The sequence below is a fragment of the Mchenga conophoros genome, linkage group LG12 (assembly GCF_057382185.1).
Source record: "Mchenga conophoros isolate Kocher_MC1m ecotype Shallow Benthic linkage group LG12, M_conophoros_male_GT1.1, whole genome shotgun sequence".
NCBI lineage: Eukaryota > Metazoa > Chordata > Actinopteri > Cichliformes > Cichlidae > Mchenga > Mchenga conophoros.
The window spans coordinates 23,570,237-23,585,081 of record NC_140537.1 but is presented as its reverse complement, the minus strand read 5'-3'; the positions used below and the strand labels follow the sequence as shown (position 1 = coordinate 23,585,081).

Genomic DNA, 14,845 nt, shown 5'->3' with positions numbered 1-14,845 from the left:
TCTATTCAATGTAATGAAAGATTGCAGGGAAGGAGTGCTATTTGAAAAGCGTGTGTTTTCATAGAAGGAGTAAGCAGGCTGCAATGCTGCTGTAGACAGTGTTATCAAAGAAAAACATTCCCATATTTTTTAGCAAATACCTCCATGCTGAAAAACATAAATACTACTGGATTTGAACTACAAGCTATAGTGCTACATTACAAATAATCTAGTGATACAGCCAAGGTTATAACTAGTCTTTTATCAGTCTATCTCATCTAGCTTCTTCTGACTGTCTGTGTTGATAATATTTAATAGACGCACACACCTCTTTCCCACAAGCCAGGGCATGTGGAGAAAACAAAAAACAATCTTAAGCGATAGGATGCCAATTTAACCATGAATGGAACTGAGAACTGTAATCCGTCACCATTGCTAGAGTGAATGGAAGATTAGTAAAGTGCAGTCTGCAAACATATCCTAACATAAACTAAGCAACTTGTTATATAAACGTCAGCCTGATATTTGGACAGTAAATGTTTAAATAGGGAAGACATGTGAGTGTATCGTGGATAGAATGCAAACAGGATACATATAGGAAACTTGAAGGATTAATGAAGCATAGAAGTAATATGTGAGCAAACAAATCGACTGAATGAACAGCAACAGAATGATGTTATAACTGTGTCACTCACAAGCAACTTATAACACTTTAATAACCCTGTAATATCCAGCAGTTCAGCCGCAACACACTTACACTCTATTACATACATTTTTATAGGAGTGTGATACACTGCACCGGGATCACTGGAGCCATGATCACAAAATACTGTTGTAAACAGTGCTGCACATCATGCCAAAATAAGGATTTTTCCATCTACCAACACAGACCATCGCTGTGTGCCAACCACGCACAATAATAAAGCTTCTATTAAGGTGAAGCAGCGATGTTAGATAACCCTGAGGCCACAGGAGGCATTTCACAACTGCTTTCATGAGCTCCAGCAATGAATGCTGTGGTCCTTTAAGCTTCTGCTGAATTACATGCTTCTTAGATCTGCTGCTGCTGATGATGATGGGCTCAAAATCACAACAATGAATGGGCCTCAGCGTCTGTAGTTACAGTTTAACCTGCACTTCTCACAACTGCTCAGAGCACCCTGCTCATTTATTATTGTGCCCGTGAATCAGCCTGCAGCTGCTTCTGATTGTAAATTATTTGCATTAAGATAAGAATTGTGGATGTAAATGAGTGAAGCCAGCAGGTCCTCAGCGGGGCGCCGACAACTGTCAAACCGAAAACGTCAACAACGCTCTGAAGCCTTGTGAAGCCTTAAATCCCGACTAGCTAACCGAGACCGGGACACTGAAGTGCTGGCGCTAATCGCCACCACGACGCTGAATCGGTAAAGCAGTGGGAATCGCTTTCTCTACTCCGCAATGGTCAGCGGTGTCCGGAGGAAATACAGCGGCAGGCTCCGTCCGGTGGTTCCGGTCAGGCTGGCTAGCAGGTAGCGGACAAACACACAAATGTGCGTATTTTACCTTCAGAGGAATCCCGGAGTCTCCACCGAGGCCCCCCTCCGGCGCACAAACAGATGGATATACCTTCGCTTTGTGGTCATACGAGTTATTATAACCTACATGAATGAAAATATCTGGGATAGGTAGCACCTTGTGTTGCACTGACGCCAATATGACACCTCAGTGACGTGGATTCGCCCTTTCCTCGTTCGTCGCTTCCGCGTTGCGACGACGGGTAGCGAGCGTGGACAACGTGACGTCCGTACTCCTCCTCCTCCAATACCCTCACAGACCAGCATCCTCCTGCAGGTGGATGATTGGACGATTCAGTCTTTGGCGAATTCAACCACAAGAAAAAGAGAAAAGAATCCTGATGTGTGCCCTTATAGTCAGAAACCACTAAATACCAGGATTGCAGGGTTCTGGTTTCCTAAATGACTACTTGTTATTTTTTGTGTGCTAAAATGTGAAGGCTATGTTTTGTTTTTTCAATTTTATTATTGCTAACACATGGGAATTGAAGTATCATTGCACAGATAAGACAAAAGAAAAGACTGAAAAAAAGAGAAATGCACGACGTTTACAAAATAAAGCATTTCGAAATGAGGGTAAAGGCCACTAAAAATATATTTTCAGTACATCTTTGGATACAGCCCTGCTTGAAAATTCAGAAGTGAAACTGTTAGATACTGGAGAATGAGCTGATCAGTTATTATTATCATCATCAGGGGTGGGCCAAAGTGTGCAGGTTATCAAAAGGATTCACACATGCTGGCTCTGACACATACCTTGCTAGTACTGGGTTACACTTTTTTTTTTTTTTTTTTTTTAAATAAACACACCTGAGCTTTAATTTCTTGTGGTGTACCTTCAACAAGGTGCTGGAAACGTTCCTTGAGAGATTTTGGTCCATACTGACATGACAGCAGCGCACAGTTGCTGCAGATCTGTCGGCTGCACATGTATGATGTTAATCTCCCGTTCCAAAGGCGCTCTGTTGGACAGATCTGGAGACTGGAGGCCATTCGAGTACAGCTACCTCATTTTCACATTCAAGAAACCAGTTTCATCGAAGTTTCTGTCACAAAGCTCAAATTAAATGTACACATCAGAAAATGGTTAAAATGTGGCCGTAAAGATTGTCAGCAATAACACTCTGATAAGACTGGTGTCTAAGTGATGTTTAGCTGATACTAAGGGCCCAAAGTGGACCGAGAAACCCCAACACAACGAGCATGATGGATCCATAGTTTCAAGTTTGTCATATTCTGGCCGTACTATCCAAATTCTGTGGTTCAGTCTCAAATGTTGATTGCAATGCATACTATATCTAGATTAACATAAAATCTTGTTTGCAGTATGATTGTAAAGTATGAAGACTTAACTGTAACCGGACTTGTGATGATGCTGAAGAACATTTTAAGTCTGGTAACTGGAACAATGTTCGATTCATTCAGCAGTTGTAATACGCACAAAAGTAACCACACAGCTGTATAAATACATAAAGATCACAAGAAAATCTGCTTTTAAAAACAGCCTTTATTTCATGAAATCCCCACACAAGAAATTAAAGTGTAGCCTTTACATGAATCAGAGCAAAGTATGACAAATCTTTAACGTGGTACACACAGAAATCCACCATTTACACACCACATACAGTTCTCTAAAGAAATGCACTGTCACCGATATACAGGATAGAAAATCTCAGTGTTGCACTTACAAAAGAAAGTTTCAACATTTACTTTGCATCAAGCTAAAGCCCAATTTCTTAAAACCACAAAACCTAGAAAATGTTAGCAGTGCAAATTTTAGTGTTCTCTTCAGTTCTGCAGCCCAATAATATTGCACACCCATTATACACACACACACACACACCTGCAGAGCCAAACATTTGCTGACATGCTACAGATTTTTAAAGTGCTAGCTTGGAATTAGATTGAGAGCCAGCCTTCAAAAATATTTGGTTCTAAATTTGTAAGCAAAAAGAACAAAAAACCTTATTTAGGATGCAGTTTAATGTAGAGTCAGCTGTGGTATTGCGATTACAGGTCTTGTATCAGGATGCTATAAACTACATGAGTGTGCTGTGACCCTCAAGTGGAACAACTACATACTCAGGAAAAATTAAGAACCTGAAGACATTCAGTTTGTTCTGTGATTAAGAATACATTCTGTGATGGAAATAAAACATAAAAGCTGCACTGCCAATTCATAAATGCATAGAAGTGTTTTACAAAGATGTTGAGGACTCAAGTGAAAATAAACATTTAAGGGGGGGGAATTTAAAAAAAATTATATATATAAAACTTTGCACCATAAGAGAAATTAAATATTTCACCTTGAGACTAAAAATTTCTATCCAGATAAAATTAAGAGCAAATTTCATGTTTTTAAGACCCAAAACAAGAATGTCTCCCAAAAAAGGCAACTGAACCAGGTAACATCTGCTTACAGTAATTTCCATCAAAAGTGATCTACAAGCAAAACACCAACCGATTATATGAACATTTGTGTACTTAATTTCACCCAAAATAATATACTCTTGATTAAACTGTACATGGAATTAAAAAGCAAACACAAGCAATCAGCTTATTACGTGACATGAAAGAAGGCAGATACTGCACTGTTAGGTGGACAGCTGTAAATCAAATCAAACTAGTTTCTGTAAGGAAAGGTACAGTAGTTAAGGTTTTCCAGGCCTGATGGACAGAGGTAGGTAGCATTGAGCCTCAATCGAGGCCAGAAACCTGAGAAAACGCGCACACACACCGACGACCCTAACCCTCCAGAAATCAAAATATATATACACACATGTACAAGCAAACCCAGGTGCAACCACATACAGTATGCGTGTATACAAAAAACAAATGTGGTTTCCTATTGAACAGTCTAGTGTGCTCTTTGAAAAAAAAAAAAACCAATCAGCCACTCTGGCATCTGATAGCGACACATGCTACACAGCATAGCTACTAAACAGTGCAATTTGTGATAGCACTTTTTGTAAGAACCTGAAGAGCTAGGTCTTTTTTTTTTTTCTGAAACTAAAGGCTGTGAGGCCACAAAGATGTGGGTTGCAATCAAGTCAGCACCAGAACCAAAAAAAAGCTTTGGCTAATATGCTTTATTTCCACCAAAGCAGTGCCTAGTCTACAACTAGCTCCATGCCTTTGAATTAGACAGCACTACTGGGTCCTAAAAGCTAGCCCCAAGTTTGGATTCATAGTAAGTGGCTACAAAAGGCACTACTGCAAGAAAGTTAGGTGATTCACAGATGTAGGCTGAAAAAAAAGACCCAACTTTTATGTAATGCCATGCAACATTTGCATCAAATATGTCAAAGCTTATGCTGGTTCTCAAAAGCACCAAAGTAGAACTGGCACTGCATCAGTGGTGAAGAGCCATTTGTGACTTTGCAGCTGTCAAACAGTAAGCACCTGGTGTTCTGATACCTTGACAGTTTTATGGTGTTTAAAGTCAAATTGTGCTGTGCAACAGAAGTGAAAGCAAAAAACAAAAAAACAAAACAAAACAGGAAACACAAAAAGTCTCAAATCACAGTAAATACTCCAGGGTTTATATCTGTTAGTGAAGGTAGCTGTGAGAGTGTACTGATAGCTGTATATCGGCAACGTTTACGCTAAGTAGTGATCCAGCTGTGAAGACTAAAATTTATTGTGCAAGACTCATTTTATTGTGCAAAAACAGCTAAACATAAGTGTGAGGAGGAGTAGCGTTTGTGACAAAGAGTAAATAAGTTCTAATATCTACGAGGCCAGTGTCTGATCCAACTGTACCGACACCAAATCCTCACATCCAGTATTTAATGTCAACATCTGGTTGCTAGAGAGAACTAATTCATCCATTTCAAAAAAAAAAAAAAAAAAAAAAGGCACAAAGGCGCCAGCTTCAGTTAGCTACCAGGCTCTCAGGTCCACTAATATATCTACACCTATGCTGCTACCTTAACGTAAATGGTTACAGAAAACAAGCAAATACAAACCACCCACTAATTGAAACAAACACTATTTAAACCGAAACCTGAAAAAAGAAAAAAAAAAAATAAGGAAAGGAAGATCGAAGGCGTTTAATGTTAAAAGACTCAGTTTGAGCAGTTCATCATAAAACCAGGTCCAATACAATTACCAGATCCAGAGACTTTGGTATATGGAGAAGACCTTTTACATCTATACGGACTACCGAAGACCTCTGTATGCAGACACTGATACTCAGCGTAATTATCTTCGTGTGGGTAATACATTATACATGCCAATACTGGGGGGGGGGGGGCCAGTCCCTGGCAGGGATCCCATTTCCACATTAGGACCAAGTGCCCTAATCACATCTGCCTGATTTGACCTTCAAAAATGGTCTGAATTGTATTCCATCACCCTGTCAATAAAACCTGTTCTTCCCAGAACACACTAAAGATGAAATGGATTCCAGGCTTAATGCACTCCTTAGAAGGCCAGTCTCTTACTGGCTAGGAACTCTTCCAGCTGAACCTTGCCGCTGCCCATGAGGCCAAAAGCCGGATACATTGTTCCCGAACAATCCACCTGCCTCTCGTAAAGGCACCTCATAGTGTCGGCGTCGTAAAAATACACTCGGCACGCGTCATAATCAAGGCATATGCCCAAGCGCTGGGGCATAGGAAGGATGCGGCTGCCGGGGTCAGCTGACTGTGCGTTTGCTGTGGAAGAGCTAGACGTTGAAGAAGACTTCGGGATGATGAGTTTGCCCATGCCCAAGGTGACGAGGGTGAAGGGCTGGGAGAGCTCATAGCATGCATCTTCACTGCCGCTGTCGTGCCCGCTGTCGTGGTCATACCTGGTAAAAGGAAGGTACCGGTAAAGATTTGTTTTGCACTTGGAAAGTTTATGCAGAACTTTATTAGATGAACTTGTGAATTTCAGGCAACTGATCTGGAGGAAACATCTAAGCATTGTCTGAACACTGCCTGGTCCTTATCAATTTGCATGCGTCACATAATTACCATAGAAGTCAAATTTATTTGCATTATGTAATGTTCTCCTTTACATGGGCTAATTTGCTGAAAAGGCCAAGCTTCGTCTCAATAAGCTCTTTAAGAGTTTATACTGGTTCTCTTGCGTCACAGGATTAGGTATGGCTCAAATACACTTGGCGCTATACTGCATTTGTTATGGTTAGATTTGTCACCTGTAGACCACATGCCTATAGATTATAGAAACATAAGGGGGGGGGGGGGGATATGGCTGCACATACCTTGGGCTGCTTGTATCTCTCGGATTGTGAAACCATTCAATCAGCTTTGTGTCGGAGGCCACGCCAACTTTAACCATGTAGGAGTATGGTTCCACCTTAAAGGCCCAGTAATGTCTGCAAAAAAAATAAAAATGCAATTTTTTCACCTCAGAAAGAGGAGGTTATGATGACCAGTTTGCCCATTCATTCACTAATGGGCTCATTTGTACCAAACCTGGGAACTGGCAGAAGATTTTGCAATTAAACCTACTTTGCACTGACGAAACAAAATCTACTGCTCAGTGAGATTTTTGTATCAAGTCCCAGTGTTGGTTGTTTGTGTTTTGCATACCTTCCCTGAGAGATGCCCGTGTCCCCAATTATGTAATCTAGTCCAATGTAGCTGCCTGTCTGCACACGTTCGGCTGCGAGCAGGAAGGCCATGCCGGCTACGCTCTCCACAGTATCCCGTCTCTTATTTAGAATGAGCCTCTCCGTGCTGAATCCACACTTGTCACTGAACAGGAAACCAAACACTGCATGCAAAAAGACAGAATAGAAGAATTAGATAAGCGGGACATAAAAAGGGTGAACAAAGAGGAGTACATGGAAATCAGAAATATGAATGGGACAAACAGACCCAGTTTCAGAAGAAGAGTCCTTATTGAGCATTTAGCTCACATAAAAAGGGAATATTTTCTCTATTCTGTTACTGGGTAAGTGACAAAGACTGACACAAGAGGGTGCTATAATACAATCTTAAAATGTACATAAAGAACTACAAGTACCACCATCATCATAACACCATGACAGAGAAGTCTAATGAAACCATGTCCTATATTTCTCATCTGGCTGCAAATGTATTCTATAAATAGTCTGAAGGCCAAAGGCCATGATTACCATGCACCAGAATACATACAAGCTAACATGATTATGCCGGTTCACTCAGCCATTCTCTCCAATCTGAGGCCTACACTGGGGAAAACCTAGTTAATTAGCATGCGTCTAGGGAAGTCCTTTAAACAACTAGGGCATGATGATCATGTTTGTATAAGCTAACCCAACGTGTGAAAAGACAACGAGACAGGAGTTTTATGCAGTCTTATTTAGCTTTGCATTTGTTTCAAATATTGCACACAAGCTGGTAGATTCCCATTTTCAAGTATGATAAACTTTGTATCGCTGATGTTGAAATATGTATGCAAAGTGACCTGAGCTGTTTCCATTCTTTAGATTTTATATAAAGAATTCAATATTCTCTGTGCACCCTGACATCCAAGAAATTCCACTAAAGGGTTATACACCAAAAGTTCAAACCCCTAGGTGAAATCCTTGTCTAGTTATCGCATTCACTAAACTTTCAGATTCTAAACATCTGACCTTAGCCTCAAGTTCACTGAGATGCAGATTTGTCCAAGACTTGCAATAGAAATGCCCACGGTATCAACTTATAAAAGGTTCTGTGTCGCTTCATTTTCAAGTTATCGCATTCACAAACCTGAGTGTCCATGTTTCCCACCCATCCACCGACTGCAATACCATAGCCTTTAATGGCTGAGGGGTTAAAAACTAAAGACAGTCTGTAGACTATACATCCATTACACACACACACACACACACATGATATCAGATATTTACATCTGACATTATTTGAACTACTGATTCCACATACACAGTGACACAGGGCGACTTTTCCCTCCAGACATTGGATGCATGAGTCAGAAGCAACTATTTGTACTGTAACGTCAACAATGAATGTGACATCATGCAGAAGTATAAGGCTGGGGGGGGGGGGGGGGGGGTTTGAGGAATTTGTCTGACATAAAGGGTCATCTTTAACCATTAGTACAAATCCTCCCCCCCCCCCCTCCTCCACACCTTCTCTAACCCAGATTCTGAAACCACCATCTGTTCTTCCAGCCCTAAAGAATGCAGCACCCCATAATGGGGAGGGGGAAAAAAAAAAAAAAAAAAGAAAAAAAAAAAAAGGGCCAATATGCTTTGTGCTTGTCCATACCATTTCTAAAGAAACAGTTTGTGCTGTCCTCATTAAGTACAGTTTTAGTGGAAGATACGGAGGAAATATTGCAGAACATAACAGCTGCAACTCCCTCGATACATAAGGCAGGTGCAAGAACCCATGTCTCAGACTGGATTTCTTATTTTTCCCCAAGTCGATTTAATTAGAAAACTCAGTTAAGTAAAAATGTAAAAACTTATTTCTACTACTTCCAATCAATGACCAATTATTATGTTTGTTATCGATCTGGGTATCAGTGGGTCTAAGGTTTCCCTGATCTCACTAAACAGTTGAATCATAAATCAACATAAGTAAATTTTTATTAATAAACAGGTTCTGTAACTGGTGTCAATGGCTCATCCTTCTTTAAAAATATGATGCAACACTGATGAGTAACCAGGTAAAAAAAAATACTGACAAGTCAGGTTTGCTAAGAACAACAATCATGTCATTGGTTTACAGATATTTTATGCTTTTGCTCCTGAAGCTAGATGTCCGACAGGCCCGTCTGCATTTTTCTTGCCACAGCCAGGGGGCAAATAGGAACAACACTGGATGGAAGCATTATTCAAAATTCCTAATAAAACATGGATGCTACCATCCATTTATTAAATCTTTAAAGAAACGATAGCTCATACAATTTATGCAGCTTGAAATTAGTTTCCAGGTAACCATTTTTTAATAATCATTTTAAATCAAATTCATGTAAATATCAACTTATGAGCACTTAGAACAGGCAAAGTTTAAGCCAAGCCAAGTTTAAGCCAAGCAGGTGACTGACATGTCAATGTTTGACATGTCAGTCACCTGCTTGGCTGGGGGCAGAGTGTTAGCATCTCATAGGAACATCAGGCTGTCTTAAACTGAAGCTGTTACATCATAAACAGCTCCTTGCAGGAGCTACAAGGGTGTAGGTTTTGTCTTTTGCATTTTTGCCTCCCTTGCTTGAAATTCCACCTCATTACTGACGCACACAGAGTCCATCCATTCAGACTCACACGAACCAGACAGCACAGGAATGTGGACGCTCCGATCGCACAACAAAACACCACAAATACCAACACTTATCTGCAAATCAAAACGCAGGCCTATCAGATCACAGGGGGATGCAACATGTTTACAGCTGATTTTGATACAGGCTCCTGGCATGACGGAGTGGTGGAGCCTGGAGATTATCAGATTTTAAGGATGACTCATTACAAAAAAGGCTCTGCAAACCTCCTGAAATTATAGCATACACCCAGAGAAAACAGCCCAAAGTGAGGAGACTAACACCTTCCAAGCAGGATGTAAATCAAAGTGATACAGTCCCTTACTGGGAAGGCTCCATTTGAATTCAAGCCCAGCAGATGGCTGGAAATGATAATCCTTTTTAATGAATTCCACCTTGCATCTTTGAGGAAAGCTTAAGAATGCCAGCAACAGATGCAACTGCAGGTTTCTTCTCCAAGCTGACATGCCATCCACTCCCACGCACACAGACAAAAGCTATATTGGTTTCAGCAATCTGAAACAAAAGCCATTACTATGGTGATAAACTGCACCACCACTCTGCTTCATTACCTCCATCCTGCATGCTGTAAGGAAATTCAAAAATGTTTTAAAAACAGTGGAGCATCCATCATTTTATAATCTCCCTAAAGTCGAGCACAGCATTCAGCACAGACGTGCTTTGAGAACTAGAGGGGATAGAAAAAGCTTAGCTGCTGCCAGAAAGAGGCCCAATAACAGGGGTTGGTCCTCCAGTAGTCAGCGTGGCAAGTCATTAATGAGCTCGGCATCAACAACAAACAACAGCTTGAATTGAGTAAGTCACCACATTCTTTAACACTTTTACTCTTCCGTCTCCAGCAGAAGAACCAACACAGGATTGAAGGGGAAATGCAACTAATTTTTAACTAATTGGAATAAATCATGCGTCTCAGGCTTACCGGGTGCAGGTGGCGTGTGGAAGGTGACCTCAGGACTGTAGGGGCTGAACATGGAGTTCCTGCAGCTTCGTACTCTGAAGGAGTACAGACTGTCAGGCTCCAGGTCACACACCACGGTGCTGGGGCCGTACACTCTGTCTGTGGCCCTCCAGACACCATTGTCCTCACCATCTTCCTGGGATGGGGACTGGCCTGGGCCTCCAAGTCTGGAGAAAAATTATATTTCTCCTTCAAGTATCTGCAACTCATCCGTGGCGCTACACATCCCTCTACTCCCAAAGTCATGCTTGCACTCACCTGCGGTACTCAAGCATGTGGTGATCAGTAGGTAGGTGGTCATCAGAGAGCCTCCAGCAGATTGAGGCCTCATTATAGACTCTGCTATTGGACAGGTCAATCAGAGGTGGGTCTGGAACTGGAGAAGAGGAAGAAAGTGTAAAGAATAGAGCAAAGGAACCAGTCAGTATAATCAGGTGAAACAACAACTAAGGCCAAACAACAAGTAAACAAACTGCAACCAGGAAAGCCTGTAAAATATAGCATTTAACATCTGTTATGAAGATTTTCAAAACAATGACAAATCTGGGGAAGAGCTTGTTTTGTCCAAATTTAAAAACAAATCTCACATGGCAGACCGTAGTTCTGGAAGATTTAGGATTTGCAAGACAACAGACCATTCAATTTTATTTAGATAACAGCAACTTACAGTCACCTAAAGAGATGAAAGACGCATATGAATTTAAGAAAATAAAAATACACAGCAATAGCAGCCAAATTACTTTCATTCTAATCACGCTGAGCCCTGTATTTCAGCTACATAGCTTGGGCTTAAGCAAATGAAGCAATGCAAGTATAGCTAAGATTAGCTTTGTCGGGATCAAGACTATCCACTCAGGACAATGGACTATCTTGCATAATGAAGCTTAAGAGTTTTTCCCAGACTCACAGCCAGGAAATGCACTTACACCCAACTCAGCTTCTTTCCCTTACTGCACTTTGTTTTTCCCCCATCCATTTTCTCAACAGTCATTTCAATTTCCTGCTTGTGTTGTTAACCCATCTCTCCATGGCTTTACATTCACCTACATATATATACTGCCTCTGGCTTATGCTAGAGGACAAACCCCTTGAAGGATTCCCTCAGTTACACTCCTCAGCTAATTTATTTCCTCCAGAAACAATCAAATTACTGCATCCATGTAGGTCACAGCTCCTCTCCAAGATCAAAGCATTTCTCTGTATACTTCCATCATCCTCCCAGTGAGAGTTCCCCTCATCCCTTTGGTTATATTTTTCCCCCTTCTAGTTTTCAATCCTTCCCATTTTTGTCATCTTTTCCCCACAATAGTAGATCCCCCTCACTGACCAGTGTCACCACTGCTGTTAAGCTTTCAAAGTCACTTTGCTAATCCCGAGTCCCCAATTTACTTCTCCCAGGCAGCTCTCCTTTATGAGCTTGTGTAATCTTAAAGCACAATGTATTAAGCATTCTTAATGTAGATTAGCATTAACTAGGGAAAGTAAAGAGTAACCACCACAGGCCCTCTTTTTTTTTTTCTTTTTTTTTAAAAAAAAAAAAAAAAAATCAAAGCCATCTGCTACCCTGACAAATAAAATTTTATGTTTTCACCTGTTCAAACAAGTGAGGACCAAACGGGGCAGTCAGCCATCCGACTCAGCAGGAAGCCCTCGTTCAGTGATTCGGAAGAAACACTATTGATCATGTACATTACAGCTTACACTGCAGGGAGCTGCTCCGACTCATATTCTTTATCATTCCCCTGCTCCCTGCACTGGACTTTCAACAGCTCCCACTTCAAAATCTTTAAGCTTTGACATGAAAAACATCCTTTAAGAGACATGAAATGTTGAGACCTCTGATCATAGTCTGATGTTTAGCAGAAACTCCAGTTTGAAGCTGACCACAAACGGGCATTTACACTTGAGACAAAGCAGTCTTTCACATCCTCTTAAGCAGAGCTTTTTTTCCTTTGGGGGGGTTCATACGCCACAGTATGGCCATAGCTGGGTTAAAAGGAGTGAGCACAAACGCATCGTTATCCAAAGGATGACGAGTGCACTAGAAAACATGGACAAGACACAAGCACTGAACAAAAAACACTTGTCTCAAGTTTTTAAAAACGCAGTCAAGTACAGTACAAGGATGAAGGAGAGGATCTGCCAATAATGCAGTCATTTTTAAACCTCCTTAAATGTAATTACTGCAGTATACAGGCGCACTCACAGCTTATTATCTCATAGGCTTGGACTAAGCTGGCTCCTGCAGGCCTTTAGATTAAAAGGCTGCCGCCAAACTGCTGCATGCAGCACTTTTCTAAAAAAGAAAATGCATCACTGCTACACAGGCAACACTTTATACAAAGAAAGTCAAATCTGAAATTTAAAGGACGTTTTTAAATCAAGCCGAGGACTAAGCAAGTAACTTCTTTAAAAATATAAACTCGCTTAAGTCTTTAAACAGCTTCATTGACTATTCAAAAAGAAAAAGGTTTTCCAGCAGCATTACCTTCCCCCCCTTTACTCCTGTAAAAAACAGAATCCACAGCTCTCTGCTCTTGTGGCCTTTGTACAGAAAGCTTTTCCTACACATTTTTATGTATCCATCGTTTTTAACCACAGTAAATTAAAGATGGCCTGTAATCAGATTATAGAGGAGATAATAACTAGATCGTTATCCAACCGTTCTTCGTGAGTCACAGAAAAACAGACCATTTTCCTTCAGTGTCTACACCGAGCCAGCGGTAGCCTTTGAGACGTCTCACATCACTGATTTTCAACAAACCGAGCGGGGCTGCTCTTCAGTGCAGTAACAAAAGCCCATAATCACAAATTCATGTCACCAACGGTCACTGGAACAAATGCCAGCTATTTAGTTGCACTAAATAATAATGTTCGGTTGCCGTTTCACTGAACAGCACCGAGAGACCTCAGTGCTGTCTATAAATATCAACATTCAATCCCTCGATATTTACCATCTAGCGCTTTGTCTGAAAGAACATCTGACAGACCTAAAGCCTTTACTGCCACCGAAGCAGCTTGTCAAATAACTGCTATCAGTTTTCAGGATGGCCTCAAACACCAATCAAGTGTCACTGCATAACTATGACTGAAAGTCCTGTCACAACTAACCATCACTATATGCGGTGGAGAATATCAATACCACCTTCTCTCAGTCACTAATACGTATTAAGTTGTCAAGTTAGATTAAAGAAAGTAAAGCGCATGAGGAATGAGCCTCTCCCAAACAGAGCCAAATGTCAAAGCATGAGTCACAACATGGCTGTGTTGAACTCCAATTTGATTATTAAGGAAAGTCAGACAACGTCTGAGCTGGCTACCATGACGACAGCTATTGGTCTGTGCAGTCTGAGCACTTTGATGGCTGCTTTTTTTTCCCCTCTCCTTTTAAATAAATAAAATGTGGCTAGTTGTAAAGTTGACAGAACCAGAGATGATTATATGCATACAAAAACTATTAAGTATGTTTCTGAGAAATCAGGTATAAGACAAGACTTTATTGATCCCACAGTGGGGAAATTTTTGCATTAACTCAGCTCAGGTATAGATAGAAGGAACATACAAATAAAATACCAATAAATATAAAATAAGTAAGATAATGCACCACACACACACACACACACACACACACACACAAAATCCAGTATGTGATTATGGATATGGTTGTGGAAATATGCAAGACAAACTATAAAGTTAACTATTCTACCACTACTATTCCTATGGAAGTCATAGATATTGTACAGTAATGCCACTGTTTTGCACATGTCTCACTCTGTATATTTAATTTATATATTTTATTTATTGTTTACTCTATTTAATTTGTAAAATATGTGTACACACACAGAAAAATATTTAGTATACACATCCAGAAATGCATATACTATTATATATTGTACATATATTTATTAGTTTCAGATGTAGCCATTCTTGTATTTTGCTTGTTTACATTATTGTATTTTGCACAACTCTGTTGCTTGTGAAGCTCGCGCACAAGAATTTCACTCACGTGCTGTACCAATGTACCTGCACATGTGATGTGACAATAAAAGTGATTTGATATGTATAAGTACAGACATGTACACACACTTACACACTAAATATACCTGCACATGTCCAGACACATAGAAGG

At 40.5% G+C, this 14,845-nt stretch overlaps 2 protein-coding genes across 7 annotated transcripts in view; both read right to left on the bottom strand.

The window, feature by feature from the left end:
• The window catches only part of ccser1 (coiled-coil serine-rich protein 1), a 127,440-nt gene extending 125,743 nt beyond the window's left edge, over positions 1 to 1,697 (bottom strand). Inside the window, exon 1 of the mRNA XM_085294663.1 lies at positions 1,525 to 1,697. The gene's annotated coding sequence lies outside the window, so the exon portion shown is untranslated. The remainder of the gene's footprint in view (positions 1 to 1,524) is intronic.
• Positions 1,698 to 3,024: 1,327 nt separating this feature from the next.
• trim36 (tripartite motif containing 36) overlaps positions 3,025 to 14,845 on the bottom strand; it is a 32,744-nt gene continuing 20,923 nt past the window's right edge. For all 6 annotated transcript variants that reach the window (XM_085294655.1, XM_085294657.1, XM_085294658.1 and 3 more), the window contains 5 exons: positions 10,975 to 11,092; positions 10,678 to 10,883; positions 7,079 to 7,262; positions 6,748 to 6,861; positions 3,025 to 6,330 (listed from right to left, as the gene is read on the bottom strand). In XM_085294655.1, coding sequence (XP_085150781.1) covers positions 5,961 to 6,330; positions 6,748 to 6,861; positions 7,079 to 7,262; positions 10,678 to 10,883; positions 10,975 to 11,092 — 992 coding nt within the window. In that variant the 3' untranslated portion in view covers positions 3,025 to 5,960. The remainder of the gene's footprint in view (positions 6,331 to 6,747; positions 6,862 to 7,078; positions 7,263 to 10,677; positions 10,884 to 10,974; positions 11,093 to 14,845) is intronic.